The following is a 14,896-nucleotide window of genomic DNA, read 5'->3' as shown; positions in this document are numbered from 1 at the left end:
CCCAATAAACTGTGGGCTCCACGACAGCAGACAATTCAGCAGACAATTATGTCTTAGCTATTTATAACACAAGACAATATAGGTTCTGCGTTGTAGACAAGTGGGAGGCTTACACATGCACACACACACACACACACACACCTTACATTGGCGGGAGCGGGGTTATGCCACTGCCTTGCAAAGATTTCATTATAAAAATTTTCACTGCCATTTAACTCCTTTTTGACATCCTTTTTAACTTTTAAATGCTTTTTAAACAAATGTGTACAGAGGCTCATCTTTCAATGGCGTTATGTCTAGATAAACCCACTGTAAGTTTAAAACATCCTAACTCGAAAGCGCATTTAATACACCTCACCTCCCGAACATCCTAACTTAGCCTGACCCACCTTAAGTGAGCTCAGCACACAATACCCCAAAATGCTGGCAGCACAGGGCCCTGTGGAGAATCAGTCCTTTACCCCTGGGATTGGGGCCTCACCAGGGGGCAGCTCACCGCCCCTGCCCAGCATCACAAGAGAGTATCGCACAGCACACTGCTGGCCCAGGTCAAGTTGAAAGTTCAAAATTCGAAGTACGGTTCCTACTCAATGTGTTTCGCTTTTGCACCATTGTCAAGCCAAAAAAATTGTAAATCAAACCATCCTAAGTCAGGGCCTGTATTTCTTTCAGTCATAAACTCAAATTTTACACCAAGCTACACACCAATGCTGTGTCTAGAAATCCCACTAGATTAGGGCATTGATCACAAAATACTTGTTCAAACCTCACATAATTGCAAAAACAAAATATGTTGTATTAAATTTACAGAGCAATTCATTTTGAGAATCTACCTTTTTCCTTTTCATTCTATCTGCTTCCACAGGCAACGTAAGGAAATTGGTTAACAAATACCAAAATGGTACGCATAATGGAATTCAGTATATTATTTTGGATTAATTCCATTTCCAATGGAGATATATTAAAACTTTCAGTTCTCTAAAAATTACCTTCCTCTTTAAACAGTCCTGTTGCCTACAGTGATACCAGTTCAGGAGTAAACAAAATGAAGCAACTATAGATTTATTCCATTCAAACTGCTGAAATACATAATTCAACCATTTTAAAACTTATTTATACTCACAAGGTAGTGCTCAATTTACCTACCACAAATAGAAGAAATAAACCTAAGGAACAGCAAAGCGGGGATCAGCAATTGTGTTTCCCAGAAAATAAGACTTAACCGGAAAATAAGACCTAGCATGGTTTTTCAGGATGACGTCCCCTGAACATAAACCCTAAAGCGTCTTTTGGAGCAAAAATTAATATAAAGCCTGGTCTTATTTTTGGGGAAACACGGTAGAATCCCTGTTACTTATTCACGTTGTAAAACGCCAGTGGAGATGGGGGCAACAGTGGGGAGGCTGGTAGCCAAAGTACACAGTCCAAACAACGGAAGTCCTCTGCGTCTGTTTCCTGTCCTGGGAACTGCCAGAAGGTTTTTCACATATGATTTCACTTGAATAAAGGGTTTTGCAGGTAAAGCACTGTGAAAGATTATTGACTATACACATATATAACCCTATGCATTTGCATTCTAATCCTCAAAATTTATGTTTGAAATGAAGCTGGACAGAACTGCAGCCAGCAAACACTCTAGAAGGAACAAGCCGTCCCTGCTAGGATCAGAATTAGGCTACAGCCAGTTCTGTTTCAGCTCCAGCACTTCACTAAAAACATTAACCACAGTTGCTGTACAGCATCAGTCAGCGTCTCCCACTCTTGTCAAACTGTTAGTTACAGTGAAACGGAAGGATCAAATAAACAACTCTGCCCACTGCTATGCATCAGGCTTGAATAACAAAGTGTCATTGTTGAATCATCATTATTCAGAACCAAATGTGAGATAGCCATAAAACACAACATGGAAAGGGCAAAACTGCACCGTTTTTCCTAAACTTGTTAAGGATGACCATTAAACTCCACTTTACTCTGACAATTGTGATTTAGATGGCAACCAAAACGCATGAAAATAAATTGTCTACGCTGTCTCTTCCTTCTCTTCATGCTTTCTTTATTTATGGTGGTCGTAACTCTGCAACCAATAAAGAGTGGTACTGAATATCATGTGAAGGCAGCAAAGTCAATTTTAACTAATAAAGGGAGGTCTTATCAGAGAATAACAAAGTTACTAGCAAACCTAAGGTTACTGAGAAAATAACATGTAAATCCAATGCAAGACTTCAGAAATGTTTAATGTTAGTGTTTATTTGGGAGGAGATATACCGAGTAATTTTAGAGGCAAAGCTGATTAAGCTTACTTTTCAAAACTAAGCACAAAATCAAACAAATTTACTCTGAAAAATAGCACACAAAAATCAAACTTAAAATATTTCTGCATATGTGATACTATAAATGTGTTCCAAAATCATTTTGTATCACGAATCACTCATTTCCTTAGAAAATTATTTTCTCTGGATGAATCTTTTCTTTCCAAAATTTTCTCCAAAAATAAAATTATATTTAAAATGATTTCTATGATGTGGTTGAACATTATAGAACACCTCAAAAATTATCAAAAAAATTTGAAGATTTTGACTAAATAAGAAAAGAGTCTTTTGTATGGTTCATTATTTCCTACAGGAACAAATAGTGTCACTTTTCAAATGAGGATCTCTTCATTCCCACACAAAAGTCAATCAAAGTTCTATGTAATGACAATGAACACGTCGAAACCAAAATTTAAAACACAGTATTACTTACAATCACTTCAAAGAAATTGAAATACTTAGGCATAAGCTCAAAAATACATGTAAAGGATCTGTACGATAAAAATTAAGAAATGCTGATGAAAGAAATCAGAGGACAAAAATAAAAGGTGATTTCTTAGGAAATGTCTAGTTTTTAATGCTTAGGTAAGTTCTGCGTGAACAACATATAAATATATTAAAAGTCACACCTAATACAACTATTTCTTTTCCTGAGCAATTATAGTAGTAGCTTGAAGTCTGGTGTAACAAAGGTCCCACTAGTAAATTGGAGTGTTCAGTCCTTCATAGACCCGTGATTGCTAAAACTTCAATTTTCCTCATTCTAAAATGATTCCTCCTGTCAATCAAATAAGTTGGTTCAAACCAAATGTAAACCACATGACCAACTAGTAAGCAATCCTTTAAAATCTCAATTACTTTCTTGAAGACAAATTTCAGATATCTAACAACTTTATGTTTATCTTTCGTTCTTAATAGCTATACATCAAAAACTGGATCTAAAAGCAAGTGGACCTAAAAATTCTATTATTGAGGTAAAGGTTATTTCTTTCCCAACTACAAGGGTAACTTTCTTTAAAAAAAACAAACGAACAGCCAAAACACAGTAGTAAATACTCAAAAGCTAATGAGAAAAACAGGATTGGTTACAATCAAAGTCATAAGGCAAAAATCCCAACAGTCTTTATGGGTCATTGTGATTTTTGTTTTTCTGTGAAGGCAGAACTCTAAAAATAGATAATGAAATCATAATCTACAAATCTTTAATGGGTCAGGGACAGTCCCAACGTGCAATTAAGCACATCAAGGGGATTTATTTGCAAAAACCCATAGTAGCTTCATGGCTAGCATCCCACGCCAGGACATACGGCTGCATGGGAAACTGAAATTCTTCTCATCTTTCCTACATGGAGACCATGGCACAGAGACAGTTGGCCTGGCTAGCTCCAGTTTGAAAATACAGACCAGAGAATACTTGTCCATCCTTGAACCAATCACAGTGGCCAGTGGCCACCTGGACACAGCTTGGGGGGTCCACCACTGTAGCCAGTGGCTGGGGTGTAATGATTGGCAACTTCTAGAACTAAATGGCTAGCGTAAGGGAGATGCGATTCCCCTAAAGAAGAGGGGGACTGTTGCCAAAAAGGGCACTGTGGCATAAAAGGACTGCAGTGCTAACATAAAGAACAACTGTCCACATCACTGAGGAATATCAAGCATGCACTTTCTATATTTCAACACTCTAAAATTAAGGATGTGTTCTAAAATCAATGCCATCAATACTTGTTGGCCCGGTGACAATAGGGACATAGTTGTCACTGTCTGTGCATGCACAAACTTGGTTTGTTCCTCCTGGTGACATGTCTGGACCATGAAAATCCTTCGACATTTCAATCAATAAGCCATTTGAGAACCACCTGAAAAAAGAAATGAATCCTGACAACTTGGGGAATGCTTTCCATTGACACATTCTCGTTAGATAAAGAAAATGCTAGCATTAAAACTTGCATTTCTGATGCCAGCAGCTTGAAAAAAATCTGGGAGTCAACAGTGTATTGTTGTTTTTAAAAATGCTTCATCAGAATGTTGAAATATAGAAAGAGCGTGCTTGTTATTACTTAGTGATGTGGACAGCTATTCTTTATGTTAGCTCAGCACTTCTTTCTTTACCCGAAGATAAAGCAAGTATTGAAAGGAAGACATTTTGATGACATTCGGGACATCAAGTATAGTATGACGACAGCTCTGGTGGCCATTCCAGAAAGAGTTCCCAAACTGCTTTGAGGGGTAGACTAGGCGCTGGCGTCGGTGCACAGCTTCCCAAGGGGAGGACTTCAAAGGTGACCGTAGTGATATTCAGCAATGAGGTATGTAGCACTTCTTCTAGGGTGAGTTTGTGAACTTAACTGTCTGACCTCATATGTATTTCACATATATAGTTCATACTTTAATGGGATAAAGAGTCGCAATAATTGGAACTGCAGAATTGAAGAGATGTGCGTTTTTTATGTTAATAGGGGTTTCCATATTACTTTCCAAGTAAAAGATGTAAGTTTCCACCTCTGTTACCATGTTTCCCTGAAAATAAGACCTAGCTGAACAATCAGCTCTAATGTGTCTTTTGAAGCAAAAATTAATATCAGACCTTATATTAATTCTTATTTTCTTATTTTACTATAATGTAAGATGGGGTCTTATATAAAATGTAATGTAACGTAACGTAACGTAACATAACATAACATAATATAATATATAATATAAAATGTAATATAATATAATATAATATAATATAATATAATATAATATAATATAATATAATATAATACCGGGTCTTATATTAATTTTTGCTCCAAAAGACGCATAGAGCTGATTGTCCTGCTCTTATTTTCGGGGAAACATGGTAACAAGAAGAGATTATTCCAGTTCCTCCAACAGCAATAGCTGTTCCTTTAATTTTTGTCACTTTACCAGGTGCAAAATGATGTTTCATTATGTTAACATCCATGCCTCAACTACAGGCAATCTGAGCATCTTTTCATATGTTTGGGGTTTGAGTTAGTTTTTCTCTAAGATGACTATATTTATCTTAAGCTAATTTTTGTTGTTGTTGTTACTTGGTTTTTACTTTTCTATACATAGAGTTCTCTTTATGTTATAGATAAAACCTTTTATAACCCTCACGTGTTTATACTTACTATTCGAAATTTGCTGCTTTTCTTTTAACACTGTTTATAATATTTTCTGCTATAGAGAATGTACTAACTTTTATATAATCAAATATGTTTATCTTTTCAACGTCTGGTTTTTCTAATCCTAGTTGAGATGGAGTTTCCTATTCCTACATCCTACATTCACCTATATCCTAATTGTTTCAAAGAATTGAATTATTTTTATTTTGTATATTGAAGCATTTTACACATTCGGAAGTATTTCCACATGTGATATAAGGGTCCAATATTATATATAGACTTTATCAGCAGTGTTGGAAAGTTGTTTGAGTTTAAGTTGATTCAAGTTTCCCTAATAAGGCATATTTGGAATAAGGTTAAAAATGCCAATATATATTATGTCCACATCCATTATTCTTATAAATTGCTGATTAATTCACTTCTGCAAACATATCGCCTCAACTTAAAAATCTGGCCAAATCAAGCTAGCATATTCTCATGAACTAAAAGTCACAAGGCCCAAGCAAGATCAATTTTATGGAAACAATAATCACAAAAATTTAACTGCAAGTCAATACACATACACAGAAGACTTAGGACGTGAAAAGAATTTTTGTTAAATTCAAAGTGTTTTAAGCAGATTATGCCCACCTGTGGTGCACAGCAGTCCCCACACAGGCCTTCCGACGTTACTTTTACCACTGTATAAAGGAGAGACCATCCAATTGTTTGGCTCAGAATAGATATTAGAAATATTGTTTCTCGAGGTCATTATGACCCGAGAGTGGTTCTAACACTCAAATGTGGCAGATAAGCCCAAAGTATTAAGTCGCTTCTAATATTTTCTATATTATGGTATTTTTTCATTTCACTCCGACATTTGTTCATAAAGTAGAATTCTTAATCCTGGTACATTATTTACTCCAACACTGTAAAATATTCTAAGTCAGCTGGCTGTTCTTTGGCCCCTAGATTTTTCTGCTCTTCTAGATGGTTCCCCAAACTCTGTGGTGCCAGCCAATGCCCAATACTTATAAAATGCCCTCTGACAACACAGCAGGCAAGAGAGGGGCACAAAACCTGCCAGCATTAATTAGGACGCCTCAGGCTGACAGGTAACAGCTGCTGCCTCTGTGCCAGCATTAAAAAAAGTAAAGAATTCTACGTTCTAGCTGTTTTCTTTTTCCTTTGTGAAACATCACTTTTGATCTGCTTGCCATTTATTATGAGATGGCATTTTCCCCTGCAGCAGTTTGTCAAACGGAGGTGTGTGAATCCACACCGATCTCCAGCTCAGTTCCCAGAGTCACTTTCCAAATTCCAACACACGCGTAATCACCACCACACAACACACTGCCTGTATCCAGCGGGTTATTTCTCGTGCTGGATCTCCTCTCAATCCCGGTTACCAACTCTGCCTTGTATGCCTCTCGGATTCCCTTCAAGCATCATCCGAGCCCTGGTCAATCTCAGATGCCAAGAAAATCCTCACTGATTGATATACAATACAGCACACACTCCCATGCTGTAAATCCTTTCGAGGGAAGGGTCTCATCTCATGGTCCCTGGAACGCCCCTGGAACAGTCTGTCGGGTCCCCAGCTGACGGCTCATTCACTTATTAGTTTAATAAGCATTTTGAACCATCTCTAATTCTCAACATTGGACAAGAGGCTTAAGGACTTTACACTGACAGGAGCCTAAGGAGATCTTTTCAGAAAATGTTTTGTTTGCTTATTTTAAACCAAGAAGATGAATTTCCTCAGAAAGCAGTTTCCTTCATGAAAAATGTAGTGCGAATCACGAATGCTTGTCACACTGTCCACATAAGGCTTACCTAGTAAAAGTACTTCCAATAAGATTGTCCTAATTAAAACAAACTAAAGTCACTATTTGACCTGGGAATTAAAGTGAGTACCAGGCATAGTGAAGTATACCAAAAATGGTATCTGGCACTCATGTCTAGCTTCGTAAGTCTATCACTTTATAAAGAGTTCAGCTTTATTATTTTTCTGTTCAAAGTACTTCATTTTGTGTAGCATTACAGAGTTCCCAAACTAAGGCAGACTAACAAAAAGAAATAGTTGCTACAAATGTTAGACCATCGAGATCAAAACGTTGGATAGTAAATGAGAAACTATCAGTCAAACACGGAGCCCATGACGCAGAAAAGAGGAAAGAAGTGTTCCTAAAAGGAAACCCAATATAATACTGACAAACAGCTATGTTCTCACAGGTAAAAGAGAGATGCTATCTGAGAAGGGCAGAATGAGACATTATACAGAGCTAAAATCTAAATCTGCCAAGGCCATTGGCTCAGAAGCTAATAAATGTTGTGCTAAAAGAATTGATAATCTAAGACCTAAAGCACTACTTCTCAAACCAGAACAGAGATATTCTTGTTAAAAACTGTCAGAAAGACAAGTTCTTGAGCCCTACCTCAGACCTACTGAATCGAAAATGCCAAAGTTGGGCCCTCCAGGGAATTCTGACAACATGTTAAATTTGAGAACCCCTTGCCCAAACTGCATGAATATACCCAGAAACAAGGACAATGCTGGACAAATTTTGGTATACAGCAAAGCTTAGGAGAAGTGAACACCCTAATCAAGACAAATATTAAGAGCTATTAGGATAATAAAAATTAGAAGATACTAAATTATACCTAATGTCTACTACTTTTTGTAACAGCTTACTGAGATATAATTCCCATACAATAAAATTAACACATTCAAAGAATTCAGTGGTTTTAGAATATTCTGGGAGTTGTGCAAACATCATCACAGTCAATTTTATAATACTTCATCACTCTACAAAGAAACCCCATACCTTTTGGTAGTTCTCCCCTAATTCCCCAGCTCTCAGCCCTAAGCATCCAGTAATACATTTTCTGTATTTGTAGACTTACCTATTCTGCACATTTTATGTGAATGGAAACACATAATATGAGGGCTTTTGTACAGCTGGCTTAACGTGGGTTATCTTTTCAATCTCTAGTTTAATGTGGGTTATCTTTTCAATTTCTAGTTTAATGTGGGTTACCTTTTCAATCTCTTGGTAGGATCCTTTAAGGCAAAATGTGTGATTTTTGTTAAATGTCTCCTGAAAAATATCAACTCTGCATTCACTTCTTAATGCTAACATATGGAAAACTTATGGTTTATACTGTGGAAGTGTCACTAGATTAGGAAAGATACTGTTCATACTACAGAGACATGACAGAACTACGGCCACCTGGTAGCAACATATCTGATTGTCAAAATAATATTTGGAATTAGTTGTTTAAACATAAAAAGCAATGATTCTGTGACAACTCTGCCATCATCTATAATGTTAACTTATCACTTTTGTTGCATGAAAGATAATCAGAAATACAAAAACATACATAATGAAGAGTACTGCTTTCTACTTTGAATCTTTTAAATACTGTCTGCTCTATAAGGATAATTTTCCTTGGTATACACAATGCAGATCTGCCATGTTATCAGGGACTCAAGAAGGCAACATAATGATGTTCTGTGAACAAACAAAACAACAAAAAAACTGGTTTTGGCTATCTTGGATGTCTAGAAACTGAGAAGATTTATGTGCCTATAAAAAAAAGGGGTGAAGTAGCTACCGTGTCTCCCCGAAAATAAGACCTAGCAGGACCATCAGCTCTAATGCGCCTTTTGGAGCAAAAATTAATATAAGACCCTGTATTTATTATATCATTATATTATATTGTATTATATTGTATTATATTATATTATATTATATTATATTATATTATATTATATTATATTATATTATATCCAGCCTCATAGTAAAATAAGACTGGGTCATATTAATTTTTGCTCCAAAAGATGCATTAAAGCTGATGGTCCGGCTAGGTCTTATTTTCGGGGAAACACGGTAGCAAGCATCAGATTCATTTTTCTCAAATTGGAAATGTAGGGCATGAAAGAACAGTAAACAAATTGGCCCAGACACAGAAGCAGGCTGGCAGGCTAACAGACTGGCAGAACGGAGAGCAGCAGATGGGCAGTCGGGAAGAAAAGCAGACAGACAGAGGGACAAGTACCAGAGATTCTCTTCCACACAATCTCTAATGACCCACAGCTTCCAAGGCGCTACGCTAAGCACTGACCTCAGAGACAGAAGCCAAAGACCTAACCCTCAGAAAGTGAAGAGTCTGCTTGTGAAGACAACACACATAAAAGCAGGATGGTAAAGAAGTGTTGACTATACGAGGAAAAGCCTAAGAAGTCGGAACCTGATCCTGGAGGCAACCATGACACCTTCACACCTTCTGAAGTGGGAGCTTCAGAACCTATGCAAATGGATGTAAAAATGGTAGACAGGAGCAAGAAAAAATGAGCAGATAATTCCGAGGACAACTACAACGGACCAGGTAGGACCGGGTTAGTACCCAGAAGAGATGTGTTGGGGTAGGAAAGAGAAATGGATGAGAAACAGTCAAGAAAAAACTGACAACAGTTGTCAACATCTCTGGAAGGTTGGGAAAAAAAGAACAGTGGGGAGTTCAGGAGGGCTTCAAAGAAAGAGCCTTAGTGAATAACACAGGAGGTTAAGTCCCCTGAAGTTCAGATTTGCAGAGAAAGAGGAGGTAGTTTCAAATGTGTTGAGTAAGAGACACACAGAAATATCCAGTGGAGAGCATATTTCAGGCCAAGAATAATAGAGCTGGCATCAGTTTAGCAATTTGAAAACAAATCTTAATCCACTATGGAAAGTTCACAGCTAAAACAATTCTATTCAATTTAGTCCCCCATGAAAAACTTCCATACTGTTTAATTAAAATGATCTATTGCGGTTCTCCAATCACAGTTATAAAGCAAAACTGGGGAGTGGAAGGGGAGGTAACACACAGTTAATAGCACTGCTTTATATATTGACTACAGGTAGCAAAGAGTTGGAAGCAGATAAAAACTGAAGGGGGAAATAAATACAGCGTCCATTTCTGACATCAATGGACCACTAAAAATCTGGATTCTCACGATCACTATCTATGCTGTGCTAACGAATTTAAGCCTCCTGCGAAGTTCTTTCACTTTATTTGCTTTATGTTATGCTTATGTCCAAAAGCTCAAAGGAACATTAGTTCATTCATCCTATTAAATCTGCTCAGGAAACATCCCATTTCCTTGAGAAACTGAAATAAGAAATAAAGGAATTTTTGAAGTTGGAAAATTCTCTTTAACTCATCCATATGTGGAAATTTTTTTTTTTCTGGTTTTGGTATATTGAGAAATATTTGTATTTTTTCCCTTTACAATATTGGTTATCTACTATAGACTTTTTTCTAGATACAGTTAAAAATATAGTTTCCAGTTCTTTAATTTCCTTTGTTAGTATTAACATAATTACTAGTTTATTTGAGAAAGTTTCCAATAGCTACTTTTAAAATTAAAAGTATCTTTACCATGTATTATATCATGTAAGAGTCCCAAACTAAGATCTTAATCATTCCAAATACCAAATATAGTAAATAAATATGGGCAAGAATCATGCAAACTTGAAGAAACTAATCATAAAAACAACCAATTTCATAAGTTAATAAAAAATGAAAGCACATCTCATTACCAGTGTTATAAGAAGATAAATGTAAGTGGTAAACATGTATTAGCTTGTTTTGGAGAAATGTTTCCTCTTTTATTTATTGTACCAAAGCTGATAACATGCTATTTGGAAAGGTCGAGTGAAATAAAATAATGACAGCATCCAATCAATCAATCAAGGGTAATAACCTCCTAGTCTGATGGGCCAAACATCTGTTAGATACCATGTTAAGGCTGTCCTGATACATCCAAGAAAGAAAAAAGGAGCATTGGTAATAAAAAGTTCAGCGATAAATATTCCTCTATATACATTTGTAAGTTAATTCAATTTTATGATTTTTCATTCCATAGTTATAAATAACTTGTTATTTATCTCTGTAACTTTTCTTCACTATTTTGCTGACATATTTACTATTGGCTGGTAGCATTCATTAACCTGAAAGAACAGAAGTTCAATTAACTATTAATAATTTTTACTTTTACTTGAAATGTTATTTAAATTACTGAAATGATACTATCCATGTACCACAATTGCTAAATCTTTTAATTTTGAATCAAAGTTGAATATAAAGCAGGTGAAATTACCATTAGTTCAATATTCAAAAATAAAAAGGAAAGAAAGGAAAATAGACACCAATATCATATCAATAATGGTATAATACAAAATTGTTTAAGAGAGAATTAAAAGGCTCACCAGTAGGCAGAAGTAAATTTTATATTAATTCTAAAGTAGAAATGCTAACAAAGTTGTTACCTATACTACAGTAATAGAAATATTCCTTAAGTAATATATAAGCACTTCCAATTTGTTCTAACAAGTATGTCACAAGCATTAAAAATCTTCATGTAAAATAGTCAATTTTCCTGACATAATAAGTACCACATGGTAAATATAATCAAAACCCAATTTAATGGGAAAAGATCTCCAAGTACCAAAGGTCAACACTCAAAATACGATATTTCAAGAATGCAGAGATAGAATGAATATAAGAGAATGGACTAAATCTTAACCAAGCTGTTTTCATACTAATTGGGAGTTTGACGATTATGATTTATAATTTCCAAAGTAAGGCTAGCAGAAAAATATTTTCTCATTTGCTGAGTTAATCAAAATTCACCATAACCAAAATTTTTTTTCCGCAAGGAATACAGGTATTACATTAGCTCAATCTTCCTTCCAGAAACTTACATGCCAGTTGTGCTTAATAAAGAATAAAATGTAAACGCGTATAGCACAACCTCAAATTTTGTTAAACTAAATGAATGACACAGAGAAGGAATGTCTCCAACTACTGTGAAAGACCTCAGAATTCTACTTAGATACACTAGTGCATTGTTCTATGCTTATAGAACATTAACCGATGTCACAGATGTGGATTAGCAGACATGTGGTCCTGTCCTAATCGTCCACAGAGACATTTGATCCACGCTAAACAGTCCTTGAAATTTGGTACAATCAAAAATGTCCATGAATATATTCGGTCCATGCCAAATGGTCCCTGATATTTGGTCTTGTCAAAAACATCCTCTCTTAGAAAACATCCCTGAGTTCAAATAAATGTGAAATTTATTTATACTTCTGGTTTACAGGATTAGTATATAAAAATACTACCATGTTTTACTAGTCCAATAACTGTTGTGGCTGTATTGCCAGTAATGATCCTTCCTGCTTCAGTAGCCAGTAATGGCACATGTGAAGGACCAAATGTCAAAGACCTGTGGGCGAGGACCAAGTATCTCCTGCAAAGCAGACAGGATATAAAAATCATTTTCTACAACTAGAACCTCCAAACCATTTCTGCACCGCATTTAACACATGCAATGTACACACAGCCTTTAATGCTGGTAAATATGAAAACATTGCTTTCTATTTACAAAAACGTTTGCATATTCTTTCAATATATTTTTCTCCTATGGAAGAAAGAACAGTTGCTTCTATAAAGCCCCGAAAGTAGATTTATCAATTTGTTTTTATACTCTAAGAGGAGAAACAATTCACCTATCCAAAAAAATATTAGTAAGTTATTAAAGCATGCTTACAGTTCTGTTATTATTGGGAAAAAATACTAGTTTTAGACTAATTTGTAACATTAACATGTTATATATTTTGCTTTGCTATGTAAGGCAAGATTTTTTTTAAAAAAAAGGCATGAAAGGAATGAAAGTTGTTATGGAGGCCTCTGCTAAAAATGTCTCATTAAAAAAACGTGGAACACTAGAAACAGTGCTCCGTTTGAAATATTACGACCATATCCCTATCTCATTCCCAACAAGGAGAGACAGTATTTTATTCAACCATCAGGAGTCTTGGAATATACTCGTAGCACTCAGAGGCCTATTAAATGTTTTGATCAAAAGTTTATTTCTCAAGGACATCTTTGATTTCGTTATAATTGAGATGAATGAAATTAAAAAATAAGGAAAATAAAACTAATAGTCCTGTCTACATAATCGAAGCAAAGAAGAATCCGGTGAATTTAAGCGTACGGACATGGATGAGCCATATGGATAAGTGAGAACCATTGAATCTACTGGGCTAAATACATAGTTAAGTTGGCATATTTGTATTTGTCAAGATCTGTAAATTTGCTTTCTCTGTACATTCACATCCATTCTCCTACACATTTCAGTTTATATTTATCTCTTTTCCTCTCTCCAAGATGACAAATCTATCCTATTTCCAGTCAGAACAAAGATAATGCCCCTTTTGCTATGCCTGCCATGTTCTCTACGCTGCTGAACAGGAAGAATACACAATGTGAATCGTGATTCACTGGTAGTGATACCCCAGCAGAAGGACTGGGATTATGAAATGCCTCCTTGTAAACAAGATGCATCAAGTAATCATGACGCAAAAAGCTTTGGGTCTATAAGCAGTGAGAAGTTACATAGTCAATAAATATTTGACTAATGAATCATCCAGGCTGGTAACAAAAAATGCTTTTGAAACACAGCGTTCCCAATCTATTTTTTTTTTTAACATAACCTAAAGTTGCTGAGAATTCTGCGATGCCAAGCGAGGATCAGGAATATGCATCAATATATATCGAGAACAAAGTTCTTCTGCCCATCTATACAGAGGCCTAAAACTTACACTGATAACTTGTCAGGAGTATCCCTTTGAAAAAAATCTCACAATTTCATGGAAGAAGAATAGAGGTTCAAAACAGCCAACGACATTTAATATTATTTTCTAGCCTAGAGTTAATTCTATAAAAATCAAAGAATAATTTTAGAAAGTTAATAAAGCCTTTGTCTTCCGTGAAACCTCACAGAAGTATTAATTACTATTCTGTGAAACTATTCCATTTTTAACTATATTTTTCAGCACCCCTAGAGATTCTAACATACTGGTAACCTCTATCTACTTTTCTAATTTTGCAAACCTGGTCACCCTGCAGGTATCTTATTAATGGAAGCTGGGACAAGTGAGATTTGTGGATGCTTTTCATTGTCACTGGTGCCCAAAATATTTACACTTAAACATAACTTGTTGAGTACTGGGGATGAACAACTACACAGCAGTTCTGAAACACTACAGTGAGGCTGCATTGTCACTCTGCCCTTTTGGTCCCTGCTGAGGAAACCACACATATACACACAGGTTAGCTGAGAAGCAATAATAGATTCTTCTGATAATTCAGTAATTAAATCACCTTAAAATGAAGTCCACTTTTTGGTGTTCCATTTAGGGTCCAGGATATTTAATAGTCATGTTAATCGTCCCAGGTAGAGTAAGAAAGCAAAGAAATATAAACGCTCGTGAAGGGTTACCTTTGCTCCAAAGATGACGAAAATATTTATCCAAAGGCTGATTCAGGATCACAATGCAGTATTTCAACTTCCCTGTGGGGAAAAAAGAAGTAAAAGAAAGTAAGTAAACTGAGTCTTTTATTTCCCTCATTTAACTCTGGAATCCT

The 14,896-nt window shown here is 35.7% G+C and overlaps 1 protein-coding gene and 1 long non-coding RNA gene across 8 annotated transcripts in view; one reads left to right on the top strand and one right to left on the bottom strand.

Moving 5' to 3' along the window:
* Window positions 1-14,896, bottom strand: part of TPK1 (thiamin pyrophosphokinase 1) — a 260,377-nt gene that overhangs the window by 200,572 nt on the left and 44,909 nt on the right. For all 7 annotated transcript variants that reach the window (XM_074315232.1, XM_074315236.1, XM_074315230.1 and 4 more), the window contains one exon: window positions 14,751-14,822. In XM_074315232.1, the coding sequence (XP_074171333.1) occupies window positions 14,751-14,822 (72 nt within the window). The remainder of the gene's footprint in view (window positions 1-14,750; window positions 14,823-14,896) is intronic.
* Window positions 4,463-14,896, top strand: part of LOC141567567 (uncharacterized) — a 28,656-nt gene continuing 18,222 nt past the window's right edge. The window contains exon 1 of the long non-coding RNA XR_012490325.1: window positions 4,463-4,615. This is a non-coding gene — a long non-coding RNA (uncharacterized LOC141567567). The remainder of the gene's footprint in view (window positions 4,616-14,896) is intronic.

The sequence above is a fragment of the Rhinolophus sinicus genome, linkage group LG11, assembly GCF_036562045.2.
Source record: "Rhinolophus sinicus isolate RSC01 linkage group LG11, ASM3656204v1, whole genome shotgun sequence".
Lineage (NCBI taxonomy): Eukaryota > Metazoa > Chordata > Mammalia > Chiroptera > Rhinolophidae > Rhinolophus > Rhinolophus sinicus.
This window is presented reverse-complemented; position numbering and strand designations above follow the sequence as displayed.